Source organism: Salmo trutta, chromosome 32 (assembly GCF_901001165.1).
Source record: "Salmo trutta chromosome 32, fSalTru1.1, whole genome shotgun sequence".
In the NCBI taxonomy this organism is placed as follows: domain Eukaryota; kingdom Metazoa; phylum Chordata; class Actinopteri; order Salmoniformes; family Salmonidae; genus Salmo; species Salmo trutta.
The window spans coordinates 17,603,016-17,626,552 of NC_042988.1; the positions used below are offsets into that span (position 1 = coordinate 17,603,016).

The window sequence follows — 23,537 nt, forward strand, 5'->3', positions numbered from 1 at the left end:
CTCAGAAATGCCAACAGGTGAACGACTTTTAAGGCCTCAATGCAGAAACTGGGTTTAAGCATGGACGCAGGTGCAAATCCATAATGGTTCCAGTGTGGAGCAGTCATGCACAATCTTCTATTTACCTTCTGTGGACACCCACCTGCTCACACATGCACACACAAACACACGTGTTCATAATAATTGATTCTGTGTGCACTTCACACAAACATTGGCAATGTACCACTTACAAAAATACACCATCCGTAAACCTACGAAGTCATGGTTGCTAATGAGTATGCACACACACACACACACACACACACACACACACACACACACACACACACACACACACACACACACACACACACACACACACACACACACACAGGTCACTCTACATAAGCTCATAGCTCACATACACACACAGATGGGTATACCTCTCACAATACATAAGATCAAAGTATTCCCATGCATGTACAGAGTTAGGATACTCTCAGAATACAGAGTATCACAATGTTTATTCAAATACACCCACCCAAATACCAATATGAGGGGGAGAAATAATGTAAGCATACTCTGACAATGCAGGACAATATCCTATTGCATATTACACTCACATCAAATTGTTGCTTCTCATTTTTCCTAATAGCAAAAACATGCCTTATCTGTACTACTCTTTCTACATGAGTGAATGTGTATCTACTGGGTGGGTCACATCAATGACTGTAATTTATCATCCTGTCCAACCTTCTCTCTCTCTCTCTCTCTCTCTCTCTCTTCCCCACACTGGTCTTCCATGCAGTCCTTGAGCTATGTTCACTGACTGTATCGGTATGCTATAGTCATTCAGCAATTAAATTGAGTATCCGTCCTCTGTGTGACTCCATTCCCCTCATAGTGACTGATTGGCATGACAATAATATTCATGCCTTGACAAATGAGTTTAAAGAGACAATAACACAACGCCACAGGAGAGAAAATGTAGCCATGAAAAATGAACATCCACCAGTAACCTCTGATAACATGCCAATTAACCTATATCTCCTTCTATAGTTAATCTCCACTTTCCCACAGACCCTCCCTCTCTCATGCTCACTCTCTCCCTCCTTCCCTGTTACGTGTGCTGTTTAGCTGCGCTCAGCTTCACCTGTCAGCTTGGATCAGGGCTCTGGAGCAGCAACATGACAAACTGGCCTCTGATTCACACACACACACACACACACACACACTGGACATTATTGGGCAAACCTCACTCACAGACAAACACACACTCACAGATTTGGCCTTTTACACACAGAAACATACACTGGCTTAAAAGGTTGTCCATTTCTACAGAGGCACACAGAGACATAGTTTTAGACAGATGTGGAGGCAAACTGTAGCATCTTTAAAGAGTTAGACATACGCATACCTGCATTCCTACATTTTGCACACATATTTTGTGTACTGACATCTACTGTATACTGTAAAACATGCATTTAACAAGCAACGCTTAAAGTCAAGATGTGTGAAGGCAGCCGGTACATTTTGTTCTATGGCAGGCATGGCCACTCACAGCCAGGTTATCATAAAGCAATCACGTTAGTGCTTTAAAATGCTAATATATGCAATATCCTGCTAAAGGGGCTGAACCAGCTTTACCGTACTCCCCCACTCACTCTATATCTATCTCTCTCTCTCGCACACTCTCTCTCTCTCCTTCTCTCTGCCATTCCCTTTTCATCTCCTTGTCCCTCACTCCATCTCTTTCATATTATCCCTCGTTCTTTCATTTCTTATCTTTCTCTTTCCTTCCTTTCTCTCTGCCTCTCTTCCTCTAAGTGATGACTGTCCCACCTGCTAAGCCGTTGATAATGTATCCAGTCATTAAGGGGATTTATGGCTAGTCCCTCCCGCAGCATGCTGACATCTCCCACTCTCAATCAATACTCCTTTATGCAGTCTTCTCGCAGGGCTGTCCCGCTGTTTACCCAAACACAACTCTGCGTAGCCAGGGTCAGCTCACACATCCTCTCACACCCACACCCAAATATTCAACCAAACGCACCGAAACAGATGTACAGACAGCTAAAGCAAACTGGGCCGAGGCCAGTCCAGCCAAGCCAGACAGAGTCATTTGGACCAACGGTCCCCAAGCTCATAAAGAGGTGGCCAGCCCAGCGTGTCACGGCGGCCCAGACAGCACATACACAATTGTCAAGTGCTCTGCGTCACATGGAGCGAGGGATCACGTTTAGAACAGTGGTTGAATAAAACAGCGCCGCTGGCAGAGGGGCAGTTCATATGCTTGGTCTGGTGACCTGTTGTAATGTAGAGCATCCATCTGTTTGCTGAGGTGACCTGGTGTATTTGTATTTTTGGTTTGTGTGTGTGTGTGTGTGTGTGTGTGTGTGTGTGTGTGTGTGTGTGTGTGTGTGTGTGTGTGTGTGTGTGTGTGCGTGCGTGCGTGCGTGCACTTTAATAATATGCGCGTGACGACTGTGTACGTAAGTTGTGTGCATGTTAATTTGCATGCAGGTGCTGTATTTGTCCAGTGATTTAGTGTTGTGTATTTTTCTTCCTGCGTGTTTTTGTGTTTGCCCCCGTGTCAAACTAAGTGAGCACATCATACACTCATCGGTCTTCAGGGCTGCAGACGTCAGAAAGAGTTTTGGGAGAAAGCAAAGAGACACGCTACATCAGACAAGAGAGGGGAAAAAGAACCACTCAAAATGGGAGGGGAAGGAGGGACTTGTTGTTTTTACACGTGCCACAGTATTATCTGTTCATGTTTGTGGTGGTGAGGGTATTTGGAGCAGATGGAATGCACTAGGATGAGAGAAGAAAACGATAATGTCTGTCGAGCCACACAACAGACACTCCTGTTTTTGTACAGTCTTTGCGCCTGCCAAAAACCGAGGATTGGTTTTGAATCGAAGGCTGCTGCATCTAGAGGAGGACGGCTCTCAGAAGTGTGTGAAAAGGGTGGTGTGGAAGACAGAGGGCTTTTTTGAAAAGTCTCCCACTGCCAGAGAAAAAGACAGAGCAGTCCTCCTCATGGTTTATCATTATATTTTCTGCGGAGGGCAGATCTATGTGCTCCGAATGCGAATGCCCCCCAACACATGTCAGGGTGACTCACATTCTTTTTGATGCATTGTGAACGTAAGGGGGATGTGGGTAGAAAGGGGGTGAGTTCAGGAGGGGGTGAGGTCGGTGGAGGAGAGAAGGGGGTTAGTCACATTGAGAGCCGGCAGCAAAGGACACAAGACGCACAACTCCTCTTTGGTAATCAAAAAGCATGTGCTTTAGCTCTGCCAAAGAGAGGGAGGAAGAGGAAGAGGAGGAGAGGGAGGAGGCGTCCTCTGGGCTTGATCTCTCATACAGATGTAGGATCTTAATTTGAGCCAGTTTGTTACAGCAGGAAAACAATCCTGCAGTTACAGGAAATGTGAATTATTATGTGGATTATAATGAATGGACATTTTTGTAGAGGTTAATACATTCTTCGTAAGGGGAGAATCAAGTCTGAAATTTCAAAGTGGAAATTGCAAACTTCAGAAGCCTTTTTAAACCTCAAATACACTACAAGTTTGACATGATCTCCTGCAACAGAGTGATCAAATTAAAAGTCCTGTCATCTCTCCGATGGTGCTCTCCCTCTCTCTCGTTCTATTCCCTTCTCTCTCTGTCACGACTTCCGCCAAAGTCGGCTCCTCTCCTTGTTCGGGCGGCGTTCGGCGATCGACGTCACCGGCTTTCTAGCCATCGCCGCTCTATTTTTCATATGTCCATTTGTTTTGTCTTGTTCCATACACACCTGGTTTTCGTTCTCCAATCAATCTACATGTATTTAGTCCTCTGTTCCCCATCATGTCTTTGTGTGTAATTGTTCATTGTTAATGGTGCATGTTCAGACGCGATACTTTTATAGTTTATGTTCCGTGGTTTTGTGCACTTATGTCATTTTTTGTGCCTATTGTTGAACGGAATAAAAGTGCGCCTGTTTACTCTACTCTGCTCTCCTGCACCTGACTTCGCCTCCCTTACACAGCCTTAACACTATCAAGTCCTCTCTCTTCTCACTGAAGCCAAGTCCCATGTTATATAACACAGTATCTCTATGCGCTCTTCCATTTAAGGATCAAACAGCAGCATATGCACAATGGGGTTGGCCATGGTGCTGTTGGGGTGGGGGGGATGTGGTCATTGCTGTAGTTGTACTTGGTCATCTACTCCACATGCAGAATCTTAGTTTTCATGTCACTTCTCATTGACTTCTTATTTTTCATTGGGCCAATGGGAGTATTGTATTGTGTCCTGTGTCTAGCTCAAGGGCACATTTTCTCTCTCTCTCTTTCTCTTTCTCTCTCTCGTTCTTGTTCTCTCTCGTTCTCTCTCTCTCTCTCACTCTCGCTCTCTCTCTCACACTCATACACATACAGTAGCTATCAGTGTGGGAACCCTCTGTCACTGATCTGACTGTTGCGTCATTGTGACACTTTGTCATTGGCTACATTGATACGGCCGCAGAGTAATTAGTATGCATAACAGTATTGACAGTACCACTTTTGCTGAACGTCACTGTGTGTACAATGCACTTCTGGAGTTGGAAAGCAGTATTGTTTATGACGTGTGAAGGGCAGTGTTTACATAGTATTTTGAATGAAAAGAGTCGAGGTAGTAGAGTTAGTATTTTAATGACATATCATTAAAGTGAAAAGGGATGTACTTCTAGTAAATATCTTGCATGTGTATTAGAATAACTTGATTAAAAATACATTCCTGAACACTGCTGAAACCCATGGCCCCTGGGGTTTTGAGTTGACCCGTGCATCACTATCGAGGAGGTGCTTAAGGATTTAGGTGCATTGGTGTACAGTGTATTTAATCATTATCACACTAAGGAAGTCTTAATCGTCATTAAGAGCCCTGAAACAGACTAAAGGAGTGATTAAGATCAGAGAGATAGTGTTTCGACCCCTTAACTACATTGAAGCTCTAAGAAGTGTATCAAGTTCCTTTTAAATTGAATCCACAGAAACAGAAGCCTCCGTCCGCCATTCACAGATCTCATAAGATACACCATTGGATGGAACTGAGTGCTATTTTTAACCACTTGGATCCCCCATGCTGACGCTTGATTGTCCAGACCTCCTCCATAAGATATAGGAGATATTAGAGATATAACCTACCTCAAACATAAGTGCCCCCTGGGTGACAAGGGGCCATCTCTGGGAGCGTCTCCAGACCGGCTGGAGAGACTATGATTACCAGGGTTGTCTGCACCAGCCGTGGGTTTGCCTGGCCATCAATCACAGTGCACCAAAGCCTCAGCAAACGTTGGAGTGAGATCGTGAGGGAAATCTAGTCCAGTCAAGATGAATGACTGCAGCTTTCCAGAGAAAAAGTGAGAAACTGCCAGGGTGATTATACCAGACAGACGGGCGTTACTCTTCAAGGCCTTTTGAGAGTGGACATCCGCATTCAGGTGAGGCTTTAGGCCTTGAAAGAGAGATTTTGTTGAAGCCTATATATTGAAGCCTAATATTTCTCAATGTGTGCTTTACAGCCCATGCTCTTCTTTCATTCTGTACATTTAGCTTGAAATGAGAACACGGTACAATGGACAAAAGATAAATCAGTACCAGTGTACAGATCTAGCCATGGCCGGTCCTACCCTGGGGTCATTATTCCCTGCAGTGGGGTCAGTCAGTCTCTGGTCTCCCTCCACCACAGCAAATTAACCCTAACGGGTCTGTCACTGCGACCATTTACACGGCATTTGGTCTCACAAAGGCCTTCAGTCACACTGCCGTCCCTAACACCACCGAAGAGTTCAGGATGAATGAGCAGTGGAGGAGCGGAGGGAACGAGGGGGAACGAGGGGAAGGGAGGGAGAAGTAGATGAAAGGAAAATAAAGAAGCACGCTGCTTTGCCCGGTTCCCCCTCGAGGCCCGAGCAGAGTTTCACTGATACTCATCTCTCTCTCGTTTTTTCTTGTGTCTGCTGTGTTTTTTAGGCTCTAGCCGATGGTGTGAACGATAAGGGCCTAGGTGATTACTGAGAGGATGGAGAGAGGGTTGAGGATGGATGGGAGGGGTTTGCTGGTCCGATAAAGACTGAGGCTCCGATAGTGCTTGGTACTGAGTCCGCTCCAACAAATCGCTACAAGTTAGCTGTTGATGTTCTGTCACTGTAGCTTGGGCACTGTGTCAATCCTCCCTGGTCTTGCCCATTACCCGGCCCAGTCGAGTGAAAACAGGACCCGGGCTGTACTGCATGTCCCAGCCGCCGGTATACACAATCATATGCGCTCTCTACACACACACACACACAGACACACATACATACACACACATAGCGGCAGTTTGTAGTCCTCACTATTTGCAAAGCCTATACTGAATTATTACTGTAGTGTTATGTGTTACTATGCACATGTCCAATCTACTCAAACGGCTTGTCTCACAACAAAAAATACAGTATTTTAGCAGTTAGTCTCTAGTTACGTAAACAAAAAGCCTACTATCAAGAGTTATCTACTGACATTAAAATTGAAGTCAAAACCACGCTGTAGTACAGTTTTAGTAAATGTCATGTCTTGTTTGTGCCGATATCTATGCTGTGTTAGTTTGTCTTTAGGATAAAGTGTGTGAGAGGTAGCTTTGGGATAATGCAGCAGCGGTCCTCAGTACTCTGCAGCTCTCACTGTGAGGCTCTGCACTGGGGCGTGGCCTTCTAAGTGATGTCACTCCCACAAAGCCTGGGATGTGTGGTTGTAAGATAAAACGTTCTGGGGTTGTTTCTGTATAAAATCTCGGTGTAGTAAAACTGGGAGCATGTAACAGTGTCTAGCAGTGGAGGCTGCTTAGAGGAGAACAGCTCATAATAAAGGTTCTGGAACGGAGCAAATGGAATGATACCATTCCACCTATTCCACTTCAGTCATTACCACAAGCCTGTTCTCCTCAATTAAGGTGCCACCACCCTCCTGTGGTGTCTCGGTGTTCTAGGGCTTATTAGTGCTAGCAGACAGTTTGAGTTTGGTTTTATTGGACTACAACACATTTTGTTTGTATTGTATGTTCACATGCGCGCGCGTGTGTGTGTGTGTATGTGTGGAAAAGACTGTAACTAATGTCTTGCACATAGCACATCTGAGCGTCCCTGCCTGCACTCATTACCTACACCCTGGAGGTGGTCCCAGTCCCACCGTATCCAGGACACACCTAATGCAAAATCCACTTTGGAGCAGCAGCCTCTCCCATCTCTCCTGACTGCTTTATGGACCGCTCCCCCGACCTGATCTGGAGCGACAGACAGCGCACAGGGGGCCAGCAGAAAGGGGTGGGAGAGTAAAGGATAGAGACATTGGATGAAGGGAGTGAAGGGACAGGACAGTTTGAAGTGAGGAGTGATATACCAGAAAAGGCTAAAGGAAAAGCCTGGGGACCACCTGCTGTCAAAAGTGTTTTATCTGTGTGTGTGTGTGTGTGTGTGTGTGTGTGTGTGTGTGTGTGCGTGTGCGTGTGCGTGTGCGTGTGCGTGTGCGTGTGCGTGTGCGTGTGCGTGTGTGTGTGCAGGCATATGAGTTTGTGTGCATACATCAGGGCTTGACATGACATTTTTAAGTAGGACAGATTTTTTACTTGTTCAAAAGGCCAAGTAAAAAAAATGGTCTAACACCACTTGTACATCATTGTATGATGCTAGGAACCACTTTACAAAATAACATTTTACATTTAACATTTAAGTCATTTAGCAGACGCTCTTATCCAGAGCGACTTACAAAAATGCATTGCTATCTTCTTTACCATAGAGAATCAGACAAAAATGTAGGCTACACTGTCTTTTGGCTTCTTTGCATATTGAAGCCTGTCTCAAAATACAACACTGTCCCTTTAAGGCTCTCCTGGAGGATGGTTGGCCACACTTGGAAGCCTATAAAATATTGCAACATTATGATTACAACCAGGGCTCGAAATTAAGGGCATCCCGTCATCCCTGGACGATAAAAATATATCTACGGTTCAGACTCTGGGACAGTTTTGGGATGACAGACCCAAAATTCATACAACCACTGCACATTAAGAAAAAAAAGAAAAAACTATGAGGCTGATGCAACAGATCAGACCGTTTAGCTTAAAATGTTGATAAAGTTGTATTTCTTCATTTTATACGCTCAACAATGCACACATGACTGTAGGCTACGTGTGAATGTTCCAAAATGCAATCAGGAAAACACTGTTCTCAAAACCGCATGTGACAGAGATGAAAATATCCATTCGAAATTAAGATTGAGGGGTGCTCTAAAGATGCATCAACTAGCATGGGTTAGGGTAGCTTGGGGGAAAATGCCCCCCTAAAGGGAAGGTTCACCCATTTTGAATATTATATTGTTTTTGTTCATCTCTGAGCGATGTTCTATCGATTTCCTGGGTCATTTCATGTTTTCATGTGTATTGGCGTTCAAGCATGCAGGAATCTGTCCGGTATGACATAGCACTGTGATAAAGTTGCTCTCACTACACTGGAAGTTAATAGGAATATGACTTTTAGATTGTGAAAACGTCTATCATACATGTCAGATTTCAATGCTGGCCAATATCATAACTCGGGAGGAAGTCTTCTCTCGAATAAGCCATTGATCATATTTTTGCGATATTCCTACCTCGAGAAATTAGTAATTTTTCCTAATCGTCTGCCTCTTTAGTCTAGGGTGCATAGAAAGGAGATAGGAATCCAATGTATAGTGCCCCACCCAGCAGATTGTTGACCAATCGCGTTCATGTTGTCATGCTGCGTCACGTGGTTGCTAAACTAATCGCCACGCAATCCCTTCTCAGTCAGTATACATGTCGACGTGCCTATTTTCCTCGAAAGTACATAATATCACAATTCCAAAGCTATACGATATCACATATAGCAAGTTAATTATCTCACATAAATTATCTCAGAAAATATTGGTAATGTTGTACCTCTTGTTGACGAAATTCGTGCTAATGTTGGATTTTTGAGCTAGTGCCCAATAGGCTCCCATTCACTCCTTGTCCCAGAATCACACAGAATGCATTGACGTAGCATGGTCAACGTTTCCCTCCTCAAAAGTATATCTGCTGTTGCGAATGTCAGACTCCACTCTGTGAAGCACATCAATCTGCAGGTTGAACACGGTGAGATTGTAGACTCGTAAATTGATAGTGCAGTTTGTTTAGGTGACTTTACAGCTAACCAGCTACTTTACATGCTGATATTGTCTTTGGTATTATTGTGTGTAGCTACGTTTGCTAGCTAGCTACCTACTTAGCTAGGTAGCCAACCATCCAATAGAGTATTGGATTTTGTAGTCAACTTGAGCTGCAACAGATTTCCACAATGATTTTCCATGTTGCTACCGACCTTATTATAATGCCAAAATTAAACATTTGTTCACCAAAAAACATTGCTCTCATGTATGAGTGTTATTTAACACTGTAAATTAGAAGGAGTGGTTTTGGGTGAATTTATTTCTTTAAGGGAAATGTCTATTTTCTGACTGAAAAAAAGCTAAGTTTGGTAAGATGTAGATATGTGTATACTGGCTATCCTTAGGCACACATTTTGAAAGGAAATAAGTAGGCAGATTTTATTCAATAAAAACTGAAACTTTTTAGAAAGGGGGCATTTTGCCCCACTATCGGGGCAAAACGCCCCCTGAAAACTAGTGTATTAAAATCTATTTTACAAGCTTCATTTTTGATTTTTTTTGTAATTGACTCTTAAAAGTTAAGTCTAGGTATCTTATTTTAATGAAATAAATAAAATATTGGAACAAAATGACATTGCACGTCTCACTATTAATATCCTCACTATTATGAGTTTTTATTTGATTATTTTTGCTCTTCCTGTCCAAATCATCCTGAAGTATCTCAAAATTGATTGTGTAACTCAAGTAAGTAACTTATGATTTGGAAAATGCTAGTATACGTGCCATTGACTTGTATTGATTGCCCTGGGGATATTTTTCTAAATGACAAAATATTAGTTGTACCTCAATAGTTTTGTAGGAGTGAATTAAAAAGTTGAGATGAAACAGATTACATTTTTAGTTGAGCAAGACTAGTGGCATCCAATGAAAGTGTTAAAAAAAACATTTAGTGACAAAGTGTTTTTTGTGAGAATTATGGGGGGGTGGGGGGATGTTTCATTCCAAGCCACCCTACTAATGTGACTAGGAATATGCCTTTTGACAATAACACCACCTTGATTTGAAAACCAATGGAATATGAGAAAAATGCTGATTTCAATGGCATATTAAGTAAATGTTTATAAAATAATTCCCTCAACAATTCTAGGCTAGGCTACTTTGAAATAAGGTAAGGCATGCGTCATAAAATGACATAAAACCTCCAGGTTTTAAACAATTACATTTATGGTTAAATAGTTTCAAAATGCTGATGCCTCTGCTCAGAATCAAGGTGGGCGATGTGCGGTGCGCCACAGGCATTGTCCTTCACGCTCCGGTCTTGTGACCAATTGATCTGAATGGACCGTGCCTCGAGTATGTCGACAGAATCAAGCCTTTAGAAGTTAATTATTTGTTAAACATGCCTACCGTTTAGCCTATAATTTTTATCTAATTAAAAGTCTCATTAAAGTTTGGCTACATTTTCTGGCGCCTCCATCATGACAGTATTGGTTTGGACTTGAGGCTGTAGCCAATAAACTATGGATATCACCTATACTTTGACATGTATGCTTTTTTATTTGTATATCAATCAATCAAATGTACAGTCGTGGCCAAAAGTTTTGAGAATGACACAAATATTAATTTTCACAATGTCTGCTGCCTCATTGTCTTTAGATATTTTTGTCAGATGCTACTATGGAATACTGAAGTATAATTACAAGCATTTCATAAGTGTCAAAGGATTTTATTGACAATTACATGAAGTTGATGCAAAGACTCAATATTTGCAGTGTTGACTCTTCTTTTTCAAGACCTCTCCAATCCACCCTGGCATGCTGTCAATTAACTTCTGGGCCACATCCTGACTGATGGCAGACCATTATTGCATAATCAATGCTTGGAGTTTGTCAGAATTTGTGGGTTTTTGTTTGTCCACCCGACTCTTGAGGATTGACCACAAGTTCTCAATGGGATTAAGGTCTGGGGAGTTTCCTGGCCATGGACCCAAATATCAATGTTTTGTTTCCTGAGCCACTTAGTTATCACTTTTGCCTTATGGCAAGGTGCTCCATCATGCTGGAAAAGGCATTGTTCGTCACCAAACTGTTCCTGGTTGGTTGGGAGAAGTTTTTCTCGGAGGATGTATTGGTACCATTCTTTATTCATGGCTGTGTTCTGAGGCAAAATTGTGAGTAAGCACACTCCACTGGCTGAGAAGCAACCCCACACATGAATGGTCTCAGGATGCTTTACTGTTGGCATGACACAGGACTGATGGTAGAGCTCACCTTGTCTTCTCCGGACAAGCTTTTTTCCAGATGCCCCAAACAATCGGAAAAGGGATTCATCAGAGAAAATGACTTTACCCCAGTCCTCAGCAGTCCAATCCCTGTACCTTTTGCAGAATATCAGTCTGTCCCTGATGTTTTTCCTGGAGAGAAGTGGCTTCTTTGCTGCCCTTCTTGATACCAGGCCATCCTCCAAAAGTCTTTGCCTCACTGTGCGTGCAGATGCACTCACCTGCCTGCTGCCATTCCTGAGTAAGCTCTGTACTAGTGGTGCCCTGATCCCGCAGCTGAATCAACTTTAGGAGACGGTCCTGGCGCTTGCTGGACTTTCTTGGGCGCCCTGAAGCCTTCTTCACAACCATTGAACCGCTCTCCTTGAAGTTGATGATCTGATAAATGGTTGATTTAGGTGCAATCTTACTGGCAGCAATATCCTTGCCTGTGAAGCCCTTTTTGTGCAAAACAATGATGACGGAATGTGTTTCCTTGCAGGTAACCATGGTTGACAGAGGAAGAACAATGGTTCCAAGCACCACCCTCCTATTGAAGCTTCCAGTCTGTTATTCGAACTCAATCAGCATGACAGAGTGATCTCCAGCCTTGTCCTCGTCAACACTCATACCTGTGTTAACTAGAGAATTACTGACATGATGTCAGCTGGCCTTTTGTGGCAGGGCTGAAATGCAGTGGAAATGTTTTTTTGGGATTCAGTTCATTTGCATGGCAAAGAGGGACTTTGCAGTTAATTGCAATTCATCTGATCACTCTTCATAACATTCTGGAGTATATGCAAATTGCCATCCTACAAACTGAGGCAGCAGACTTTGTGAAAATTAATATTTGTGTCATTCTCAAAACTTTTGGCCACGACTGTATTTATAAAGCCCTTCTTACATCAGCTGATGTCACAGTGTTACACAGAAACCCCGCCTAAAACCCCAAACGGCAAGCAATGCAGGTGTAGAGGCACGGTGGCTAGGAAAAACTCCCTAGAACATGAAAAAAATATTTGAATATTATTCCAATTTTGGCCTCTTATCCAATTCTAATTGGAGTAATTAATTGATTTTGTCCATTTGGACAAAACATTAAGAACACCTGCTCTTTCCATGAAATAGACTGACCAGGTGAATCTAGGTGAAAGCTATGATCCCTTATTGATGTCACTTGTTAAATACAATTAAATGTGTACCATTCAGAAGGTGAATGGGAAAGACAAAAGATTTAAGTGCCTTACAACGAGGTATGGTAGTAGGTGCCAGGCATACCGGTTTTTGTCAAGAACTGTAATCCTGCTGGGTTTTTCACGCTCAACAGTTTCCTGTATGTATCAAGAAGGGTCCACCACCCAAAGGACATCCAGCCAACTTGACACAACTGTGGGAACCGTTGGGGTCATCACGGGCACGCTTTTGACACCTTGTAGAGTTCATGCCCTGACGAATTGAGTCTGTTCTTAGGGCAAAAGGGGGTGGGGTGCAACACAGTATTAGGAAGGCGTTCTTAACGTTTTGTATAGGACAAGCGTTGAGCCCTGATACATGTTAGCAACCATGTCTTTCTTCATAGGTGTACGGCTGGTGTATTTATGTAAGTGGTGCATTGCCAATGTTTGCGTGAAGTGCACACAGAATCACTTATTATGAACACGTGTTTTTGTGTGTATGTGTGCATGTGTGAGCAGGTGGGTGTCCACAGAGGGTAAATAGAAGGCTGTGCATGACTGCTCCTCACGGGAACCAGTTTTTGCCCTCAAGCATTAAGTCGTTCACCTGTTGGCATCTCTGAGTACAGTGTCCACACCAGAGCCATAATGGCTGTGCCCTCGTATGTATTCCTCTGTAGAGTTTCTGTGTTCAAGCCTCAAAAGATGGATGGCAGTGTATGTCCCCAAGAAACAATATTTCAACCCCTCACTGTCCCTGTTGGTTTGCTGTTGCTCACTGAGTAGATCCACAAATCAGATGAGCTCCTGGCTGTCAGTGAAACACTGTCTAAGGTCTCATATTTTCCAATAGAGCGTTATCGAACACCAAAGTACACTCAGTGCGCAGTGACTGACATGAAGTGACGGACAGTGGCCTCAGTCCCAAGGGACAACAAGGCCAGCCGCAGACGACGCATGGCTCCATACAAGCGCACTTGCATTATTAATTGGATAAAGTTTGATTCTTTCTTCGTGCAGCTACACCGAATGTGGGGGCTCATAAGATAAAGAATTTGGTCTGACTCTGCACTGCGGGAGGGAGGTTATTTTGTTGTTCAAGAAAGCATCAGTGTTTATTTTGTTTTTTGTGTTAAGTGCGTAGTGGAAAATAATAGGGCATAGAATGTTGTTTTACATATGCATCAGGGACCTCTGTGGAGAAAGAGGTGATGATATTCATAATGTTAAATCCCCTGTTATACTGGAGGAATATGCTTCACATCAATTGTTGCCCTTTTAATTTGTGAAGGCAACCACACATACATTTTTTTCTGTTTTCAATGCTGGCATTGGTTTTGCCTGATGACTCACCATGAATTTAATTCCACTGCTCTATCGATCACTACATACATTCAGTTTAAAACCTCCATCCTAAAGTCATTTGTGTGACTTCAAAATGACGGGCCTTGTACAAAACAAATTCATCAGCGATTGGATCGTCTCTACCGGGTCTAACCAATCAGAGTATCAAATTTGATCATGTCATCGTGTAGGCCGGCTCTGGCCCAACCCATCGTTGTCTGGGACCAATCAAAGCGGTCAGAATTATTTTGCATTCTAATTGCCGGGGTGGGAGGCAAGTCCAGACTCATCGTGGAGAAGAAACATCCGTTGGGCGGAGCGATGTGGATGGGTAGCCAGGCAACCATTGGCTATGAATGATCAAGAGCAGTGGTGGGAATTGTTAGAATAGTATTCTAAGTATTGGCTGTTTAGATTCCTGGTGGGTCAGGCTGCTGCCGTGCCCTTGAGGATAACACTTCAGCTGAATTGCTCAAAATGAACATCCAGCCGCATGAATGGAATAGCCTATGTGAAGGATTTAAACAGGTGAGCCACTCACTGATAAGTAAAAGCATCTTGTAAGCACACAGAACATGAAATTACGTTTTTTAAAGCTTGAGACAGAGCTGAAATATTTCACCCTTCAAACTATGAAATGTTTTGTCCTCGGTGAGGGACTAAGCCTGCTGTGCTGCACATACATGAGCAACCTGTTAGAAACGTCAGGAGCTAACGGCGTGGGCCATAAATCCCCTCCAGTTCGATATCTGAATCTGGAGGGAAACGCAAAGCACTCTCTCCCCGCTCATCCACATCAGACTAAGCCATGCACGAGATTAGCTGAGTTGAAGTTGGCTTGGCACATTAATAATTCTCTACCCGAGCCGGAATCAGCGCATTAAAGGACATGATGCATGTTTTATAGCTCTGTGCTGCATTTCACTCAATGTGTGCTGGAGACTATGAGGCTAGCTATGGTGGGGCAAACAAACACATGTACCCGCTTGGGAAGCGTGGTACAGGGGAACCGTGGTACAGGGGAACAAGGTTGCACAGAGGCCTAGGCTGCGGTTCAAACGCAGGGGGTTTGAATAAAAATGGTGATTACTGCTGAGGGTATGATGGGAACTGTGTCTTGTAATCAAAGCAAGCAGTGGCACAGTGATAGCTGTCAGCTTGTGAGAGTTTACTATCTCACACAAGTACAGTATCAGTCAAAAGTTTGGACACACCTACTCATTCAAGGGTTTTCTTTATTTTTACTATTTTCTGCATAGTAGAATAATAGTGAAGACATCAAAACTATGAAATAACACATATGGAATCATATAGTACCAAAAAAGTATTAAACAAATAAAAATGTATTTCATATTTGAGATTCTTCAAAGTAGCCACCCTTTGCCTTGATGACAGTTTTGCACTCTCTTGGCATTCTCTCAACCAGCTTCATGAGGTAGTCACCTGGAATGTATTTCAATTAAAAGGTGTGCCTTGTTAAAAGTTAATTTATGGAATTTCTTACCTTCGTAATGCGTTTGAGCCAATCAGTTGTGTTGTGACAAGGTAGGGTTGGTATACAGAAGATAGACCCTATTTGGTAAAAGACCAAGTCCATATTATGGCAAGAACAGCTCAAAAAAGCAAAGAGAAACGACAGTCCATCATTACTTTAAGACATGAAGGTCAGTCAATGCGGAAAATGTCAAGAAGTTTGATAAGTTTCTTCAAGTGCAGTTGCAAAAACCATCAAGCGCTATGATGAAATTGGTTCTCATGAGAACCACCACAGGAAAGGAAGACCCAGAGTTACCTCTGCTGCAGAGGATAAGTTCATTAGAGTTACTAGCCTCAGAAATTGCAGCCCAAATAAATGCTTCACAGAGTTCAAGTAACAGACACATCTCAACATCAACTGTTCAGAGGAGACTGCTTGAATCAGGCTTCATGGTTGAATTGCTGGGATGAGTTGAACCACAGAGTGGACGAAAAGACTGTTGGAAAAGCATTCCAGGTGAAGCTGGTTGAAAGAATGCCAAAAGTGTGCAAAGCTGTCATCGAGGCAAAGGGTGGCTACTTTGAAGAATCTCAAATATAAAATATATTTTGATTTGTATAACACTTTTTTGTTACTACATGATTCCATATGTGTTATTTCATAGTTGTGATGTCTTCACTGTTATTCTACAATGTAGAAAATAATAAAAATAAAGAAAAACCCTTGAATGAGTAAGTGTGTCCAAACTTCTGACTGGTACTGTATATACTGTATACATCACACTTACATTTTTAATCTTAGAAACATGTCCAATTTAGAAAATTTGAATTATCAATTTCACAGGTAGTTTACTACACATTTAACAATAGAATATCTGATAACAGAAAGCTGTTATTAAAATGTGTGCTCATCTTACTCTAACTTCCATCCATACTGTGCTATAGTATACAGCATTCAATAACATTCAGCTGTTGAAAGGCATTTTGAAGGAATAAAATCAATTACTCCTTGAATGCACAACAAAACACCAGACATATTCTGTTACACTGTAAGAAAGCTTTACCGCAGGATGCACACACAAACACACACACCACACACACACACACTGTGAGAAGCAAATTTCAGATACTGTACCCCTGTAATGAGCCACAAGGCACAACTAAAGAGATTGGCCTTGAATGTAATTTTCCCACAGACAACTGTCTCCTTCCCTCTAATATATCACAGATCTAAAGGCCCTGTTTCATGTTCATGAAAACATTTGATTACTTTTCTCATACTAGTGATCATACCTTTTCTGATATCAAATCATATCAATCTATTCTCTTAGACTCAAGAGATACATTCAGCAAAAGCTAAAACACTTTGGAAAGTCACAGTTTATTAAAGTATGTTTTTGTTCAAGTAACGTAATTAAAACTATCCCCTTGGCATCTGCAATGTTTGTGTGCGTGTTTTAGCCATCCACAACCTTGAAATTGGGGTCTCAGTGAATCAATGGGCCCAGTGACTGGGACAACTGGCTGACTGACCTGATTGGGTTTCTCCCTGCTGATCAATAAGATACCACCCTCTGCCCCTCTCTCTGTCCCCCTCCCCCCACTCCCCCCCTTTGTCGGATGGCAGGACGCCTTCATCGAGGCTCGTAAAAACAACCCTGCGCACTACGGTAAATCAGGGGAAATTATGGCTGCCCAGCCTCACGATTGCCCTTCCATTCCCCCCGCCTTTGTCATTGGGCTCATCAATACAGCAGATGACTCGGGTATTGGAGGCTCCTGTCTCTCTCTCTCACCCCCTCAGCCCTGCAGCTTGTCTCCTCTGAGAAAACAGAACCTGTGAGGGTGTGACGGGGCCATCTTTTCTCGCAATAATAATACTGGTGTGGTTGAAGTCCCCCTCCCCCAAATTGAGAGATCCGGTAATGACTTGTATTAACGCCATCCCTGTGGTCTCATTCTTAACAACCAATAGTACGGCCAGTCACACCCAGCCCTCCCTTCACTTTCGCTGAACTAGAATTAGCCCTTGGCACTGCGCCAGCCAGCGCATGTCAATAGTCCACCAAAAAAAAACAGCTCTGATTCCCTCACAGTGTACTAGAAGCCATAGTCTGGGCTCTCCACAAATAGCTTTACGCAAACACTCCATGGTCACACCTATTATCGCTTGTAAGAGCACAACCACATCCACCCTGCCCCCCAGCCACCCCGTCCCACTGGCCCATGACCCCTGCTACTCTCTTACCTAGAGTTGGTCATGTCTGTCTGGCCACCTCTGCTCTTCTCCAGGCCCAGCTTGGTGAAGATGCCCACCAGCACCATGATGGCCACCACGCCACAGATGATGTAGACGATCATGTGGGTGCGGTCTCGGTCGGGCTCCTCCTGCACCTCAGTGACGGGGGCCGCCGGCTTGCCGGTGTTGGCCCAGACGGGCGTGTCGTAGTTGGAGCAGGCCTCCTGCTCCAGGCTGTGCACCTTGAACTGGCAGCAGAAGCGGTAAAAGCAGGAGCCGCAGCAGAACAGGTAGACGCCCGCGTTGCAGTTGAACGGTGGATCCCATTGGCCCATGACGTCATAGTAGCCCCGGCAGCGGCTGCCTATCATTGGGATGGTCTGGTCCTCCGCCACCGGAGTGGCCAGCGTAGCCTCCGGAGAATCAGAGGTGGCTGCCGTCTGGTTGGTGGCCTGGGCATCGGCCCCAGCCTCTCTAGAGTTCTGGCCCAGTGAAGTGAAGCCCAGCAGAAAGCTGAAGGCGAGGCAGATGAGCACAGAATGGGAAGCCATGTTTGATACCTGTGGATGCTGCTTCTGTTCAGTTGCTGAAGTGTCTCAAAGCTGGTGCAGGCCAATAAACACCAACTTCAGAAATGCAGGCTTCTTACTGGCCCCAAAAAACTGACATGGACAAACAACCTTTTAGGTATTTCACACACTAGAGACTTGAAAAGGAGTTGAGCGCTTATGGATTAGTTTATATTCATAGCAACTGCCTGAAAGAATAAGAGCTTTCAATTACCTTGCTGAGAGTTATTACGGCACTCAGTAACAGGGGGCTCAGTGTAAAGTAATAAATTGCCATCAAGAAGGGGGATGAGCAAGTAAGTGAAACAAACTATTCCCGATTCTCAACCTGCTCCTCATGAATGAGTCCCCAGTGATTCAGTCCCAGACTCAGACACACAGTTCTGGCAGCGTTGCGAAAATACCGCCCTTTTCTGCCAAATGTCAATAGCAGATGTGATCTGAAATCTGGAGCACCTCCAGTTTAGGAGGTGTCACCCAGAAATGAACTGGCCCGTGGCATTTAAAAAAAATCTCCCCCCAATAAAGAAAGTGTTACCCGTAAATCAGAGAGATGTGGAATCCCAACAGCGCCAGCGGAAAAGTAGAGTCCTCAAGGATCCAAGCTCCTTTCTGTAAACGTCTTCATTTAGGAGAGGGACACATAGATTTTGATAATTGCCCTGCCAAGCGTTAATCAATACTGAAGTGGGGGAAACGGCAAGCACTGGAACTTCTAGATAATCCACTTGTCATAATCTATATATATGGGAGTTGTTGATATTCCCCTCTCAGATTATCTTGCCTCGAGCAACTGCCTGGTCTCCAACTGAATGTTCATTTGATTCTTTGTTATTTTTCTTGTAGCCATTTTTAATCCCTTTGCTAAGTGGAACATAATGCTCTCATTCCTTTCCTTTAAAGATGTGCAATTCCAAAAAATGTATGTTGGTTTTTGTTTCCACTTCCTCTAGCAAAAGCACAGCCTGCAGTTCTTCAATATTGTCCTATGAGATCTGAAATGATGATTTAGTCCAGATTTAAAAGAGGTCCTCAGAACCTGAGGCAGGCAGCCTTTCTCACACACACTCACGCACACACACACACACACACTCTCCCAGACACACACACACATTCAAATCCATAGGCGACAGCGCTCCGTCAGTGTCAGTTTGGCTTAATGGGTTTAGAGGGATGGGGGTCCAGTCTCTCTGTTGTTGTGGGTTTCTCTTGGTGCTGTCGGATCGGCTCCACACCACACCTGAGAGGGATTCTAAAAAGATGTGGTCACCAATACAGCTCTGCTGCCAGACAACTAGAACCCCACAAGTGCTACCAAGCAGGGGATAGGGGAATGACAAGGGCAGCGTGCTGAAAAATCCCCCCAGCCTGTGGAGTCTAGTCCAGTCCTCCCTAGTCTAAATTTATGAGAAGCTCACTTTTGAGCGAACATGCGGTGTAATTACATTTCTGCGTAGTGTCCCACTTCTTTACTGTAGTCAATCGCTAGTTGCTTAATTTGTTTTGGTCCCTTCCTTGTTTTCCCTGTCTTCGTTTATTTACCAAGACTCCATAATCCCTCTCTGCTGCTTTTTTTTGTTGTTTCTTGCTCTCTGCTTTCTTCTGTTTTTTCCTCACTTACCTCTCCCTCATTCAGACACAACTAAAGAGCAGGCTTTCTGCCGCGTTACTGCTGTGAATACAAGAAGGTATTACTGAGCCTGTGGAATGCGGTCCATGCATTCAACACACCCAAGCCTCAACTCCCCAGCCTGTTCCAAGGGCAAAATAACTGGAGAGGCGACAACAAAAGGCAACGCAAAATCCTGTTTTCAAGAAGCCTTCAAAAATGGGACTGCAGCAAAGCTGTTTGTGTTGTTTGTGGTCTTTTATCACGCTCATATGCAAAAGCATTAATATGCAACAGTTTTATCAAATGCTGCACATTAAAGCAGTCTTCCAATTGTTATGCAAGGGACCTCAACACAGTCCTTCCCCAAAAGCAGCTTCTGTGAAAACAGGCATAATTTGATATATATGTATAGGAATTTTAGATATATATCACATGTATGTGTTTTCTCTGTTTCTTTGCTTATGGAATTCTCCAACAGAAATTGGATAAAACAGGATAACCAACAGCAGTAGGATGCTTTTTTTCATTCCATCCCCTCTTTGTTTTTCTTCAGAAGTGTATTCCTCTGTTTTCCTTGTCCCTCGCTCAGAGCTTCTTTATCCCGTCTCCGTTGATGTTGCACTACTGTGCTCTGGCAGGACTAAATGCTCACACGCTCTCTCCCTCGCTCTCTCTCTCGCTATCTCTCACTCGCTCTCATGAGCGAATGAGCGCACCTCTCTTGGTGACTCCCCCCCCCCTCTCTCTCTGTCACTGACACCCTCCTCCCTAGGCTGTGTCCCATGTTTTTTGTACTCTCTCCTTCCAAATCTCTTTACATCTTTCCCCGTCTCTCTTCCTTTCTCTCGTTCTGTTCTCTTTTCTTTTTTTATCCCCTCATTTATTTTACCTCCTGTCTAACCTTTTCTGTTTACCTTACCTCCATCCTCTATCCTTATCATTCCCCCCCTCTCTCTTTTTAAACCCCCCTCGGTTCAACAGATGAGTGCAGTGGTGCTGACTGCATGTGTCCATGTGTGAGGGTGATTGTGCTAATGCCGATGCACCCCCCTGGTATTTGTGTGAGCATGTCTCTAACATGTGCTGCAGGATTTGATTTAGTGAGTGAGTGAGTGAGTGAGTAGTGAGTGAGTGAGAGAGGAGAGGGAGGGGAGTGAGTGAGTGAGAGAGTGAGAGAGTGAGAGAGTGAGAGAGAGAGAGAGAGAGAGAGAGAGAGAGAGCGAGAGAGAACGAGAGAGAACGAGAGAGAGAAATAGAGAGAGAGAGAGCATAACGTAACAGGGACTGAAGAGCAGGGGAGAGGGGCGGGCGACTTTGAAAGGAAAGGAATTATTAGACTGCAGGAGGGATGGATGGATGGCGATTAAGGAAAGGAGTAGGAATAGATGGAGAGTGAGAGGGAGCAAGCCAGGTAGTAGAGGAAGGGGAAGATAGATAACAGGTGAAAGAGTGAGAGACAAGGTGGCGTGGGGGATGAGAGAAAGGGAGATAATTGAAGGCTAGGAAAAGGATATTCTGCAGGAAAGGCAGAGAGCAAGGCCTGAGAGATTAGGATGAAAAGAGAGGGACAAAGAGAAAAGAGAGAGAGATGCAAAATTGTATGAATTTGGAATAATCCCTGATTTAATGTTGTACATGAACTAGATTTGGTAGAAGAAGTGCTGTTGGGCCTTCTTTGTGCGTTCTAGGCGAATATGCATCCTCATCAGAATACACTGCAAAATAGCGAAGGGATGCTGCTAAATATTTTATTATGTTTCAAAGCTGTTGACATTATACTCCTTTTGAATATTCATATTTTCATTTTTTTTCTCTTATTTTGTTTAATTTCACTGCCCCTGTCTTCTTCTTCTCTCTCTCTGTATATCTGCATCTCTCCATCTATTTCTTTCTCTCTTTGAGCCACTGTTGTTTCGCCTACCCATCACTATTCCCTGCACAGCATCCCCTTCTGTCTAACCCTTACCAACCCTCTTTCCCAAATTCACTTAGGAATTTTGGCAGAGCACATACAGACATGCACACACTAAGGCACTCTGGCACACACACACACATGCACATGCACATGCACATGCACACACACACACAACATGCAGTCATATACCTTCTTTCTCCAAGTCTCACATCTCCTCCATCTCATCCCCCCTCATCAATATTTGTTTTCTTCTCTGACTTCCTCCCTAACTGCAGGTCTAGTATGGAATTGCCTGCAGTAAGAAAGTATGCTGTTGATAAAGATGTCAGGCAATGTTGCTGTTCTGTGAAATATTGCACTCATGTATACGGCTGCCTACAATTATCTATTGAGATGGAGGGGGAGAAGGAGTGAGGGAGGAGTGGAGAGAGGGAAAGAAAGATGAGATGGATGGAGCGGCAGAAAGAGGGGATGATAGGAAATGTCTCGGGGGGGGGGATAGAGGTCAGAGAGGGTACAGGCTAGATGAGAGTTCTCTCTTTAATCATTTTATTATTTCCGTTCACCGGGTCTGATAACAATCCTGTGGCACTCATATTTCTTTTAGCCTGGTTTTACCTTTGCAGCACACATTGTACCAATCTGCTCCCATCAAAAAACCCTCCTAAACAGAGAGTGGAGAGCTGTTCCTGTTGCATGCTGGATCTCCCCGTCATCCCTCTAAATAAAAGATGAACGTCAATATATATTACATGTCATCATCATTCCTTTATCCATCCCTCTCTATTCATCTCGCTCCCTCCACCTGCTGTCCCCTATGTCCACTATACGGTACCTCTTAATCCTCCCCATCCTCTCTCTCTCTCTTTCTCTCTCCCCTTCTCTCTCCCCTCTCTCCCTCTGTTTCTGTCACTCTCCCTCCCTCTCTCTCTGTCGCTCTCCCTCTGCCTGTCTCTCATTCTCTCTCTCTCTCTATCCAGGGACAGAACATCAGTCCTATAGTCAGTAACTGTCACTCACTATAGATTTCTTTTGGTTCTGGTCTCTTGGATGTTGGGTGTGAGAGGAAGAGATGGCGGGAAACAGATAGATAAAAAACTAAGAGAGACGGGGAGATGGACAGGTGGAGAAAATTGAGAAAAAGAGGTGGGCTGAACCCAACTCTAATGACAACTCTGCCTACAGTCTAGACAAAGAGAGAGAGGAGCATATTGTCTGGTTCAGAGGCCCTAGCTGCCAGGCCGAGTTCGGGGAGGAAACAGTGGGAGTTTATTGCCTAAAATACTGTTACGTCTGGATGCTGATTGATGTATTTGGCTATTCTATCATTTTTCCTGATCGCTCTGATACTGCAAGCACCGATGCGAGCGAGTGGCCCCCGACACCCACGCCCTTGACTGCAGGGATAGACATTGCACACCCAGCATTGATCTGATCCACTCCAGACATTCATATCTTGTTTGTTTTTTGAAGGAGGTTGTGTCCCTCCTAGGATGATTGGAAGGAGGGGTTGAAAGTTAGAGGTGACATGGATATAGTAGATGGAGATTATGAATAGCTTACCGTTACATTCAGAGCACTTCCAGTATTTGTTCATTCCTGTGCATGCAAGAAAAAGTGTTTGCGTGTAAAGGTATGGTGTGTACATACCTTTGTGTGTTAGTTTAAAGACACTGATTTGCCCTATCGTTAGGAGTGTTTGTTCTTATAAACAAGAGAGCTTTGCCAATGGCCGAGAAACTCTCTCATGGTTGTGAATGGAGATTTAATTCCTTTGCTAAATGTACACACTCTG

General features: G+C 43.9%; 1 protein-coding gene across 2 annotated transcripts in view; it reads right to left on the reverse strand.

Moving 5' to 3' along the window:
- The window catches only part of LOC115171281 (protein shisa-8), a 92,858-nt gene extending 72,363 nt beyond the window's left edge, over nucleotides 1–20,495 (reverse strand). For both annotated transcript variants that reach the window (XM_029727944.1, XM_029727943.1), the window contains exon 1: nucleotides 17,656–20,495. In XM_029727944.1, the coding sequence (XP_029583804.1) occupies nucleotides 17,656–18,197 (542 nt within the window). In that variant the 5' untranslated portion in view covers nucleotides 18,198–20,495. The remainder of the gene's footprint in view (nucleotides 1–17,655) is intronic.
- Nucleotides 20,496–23,537: the final 3,042 nt, after the last annotated feature.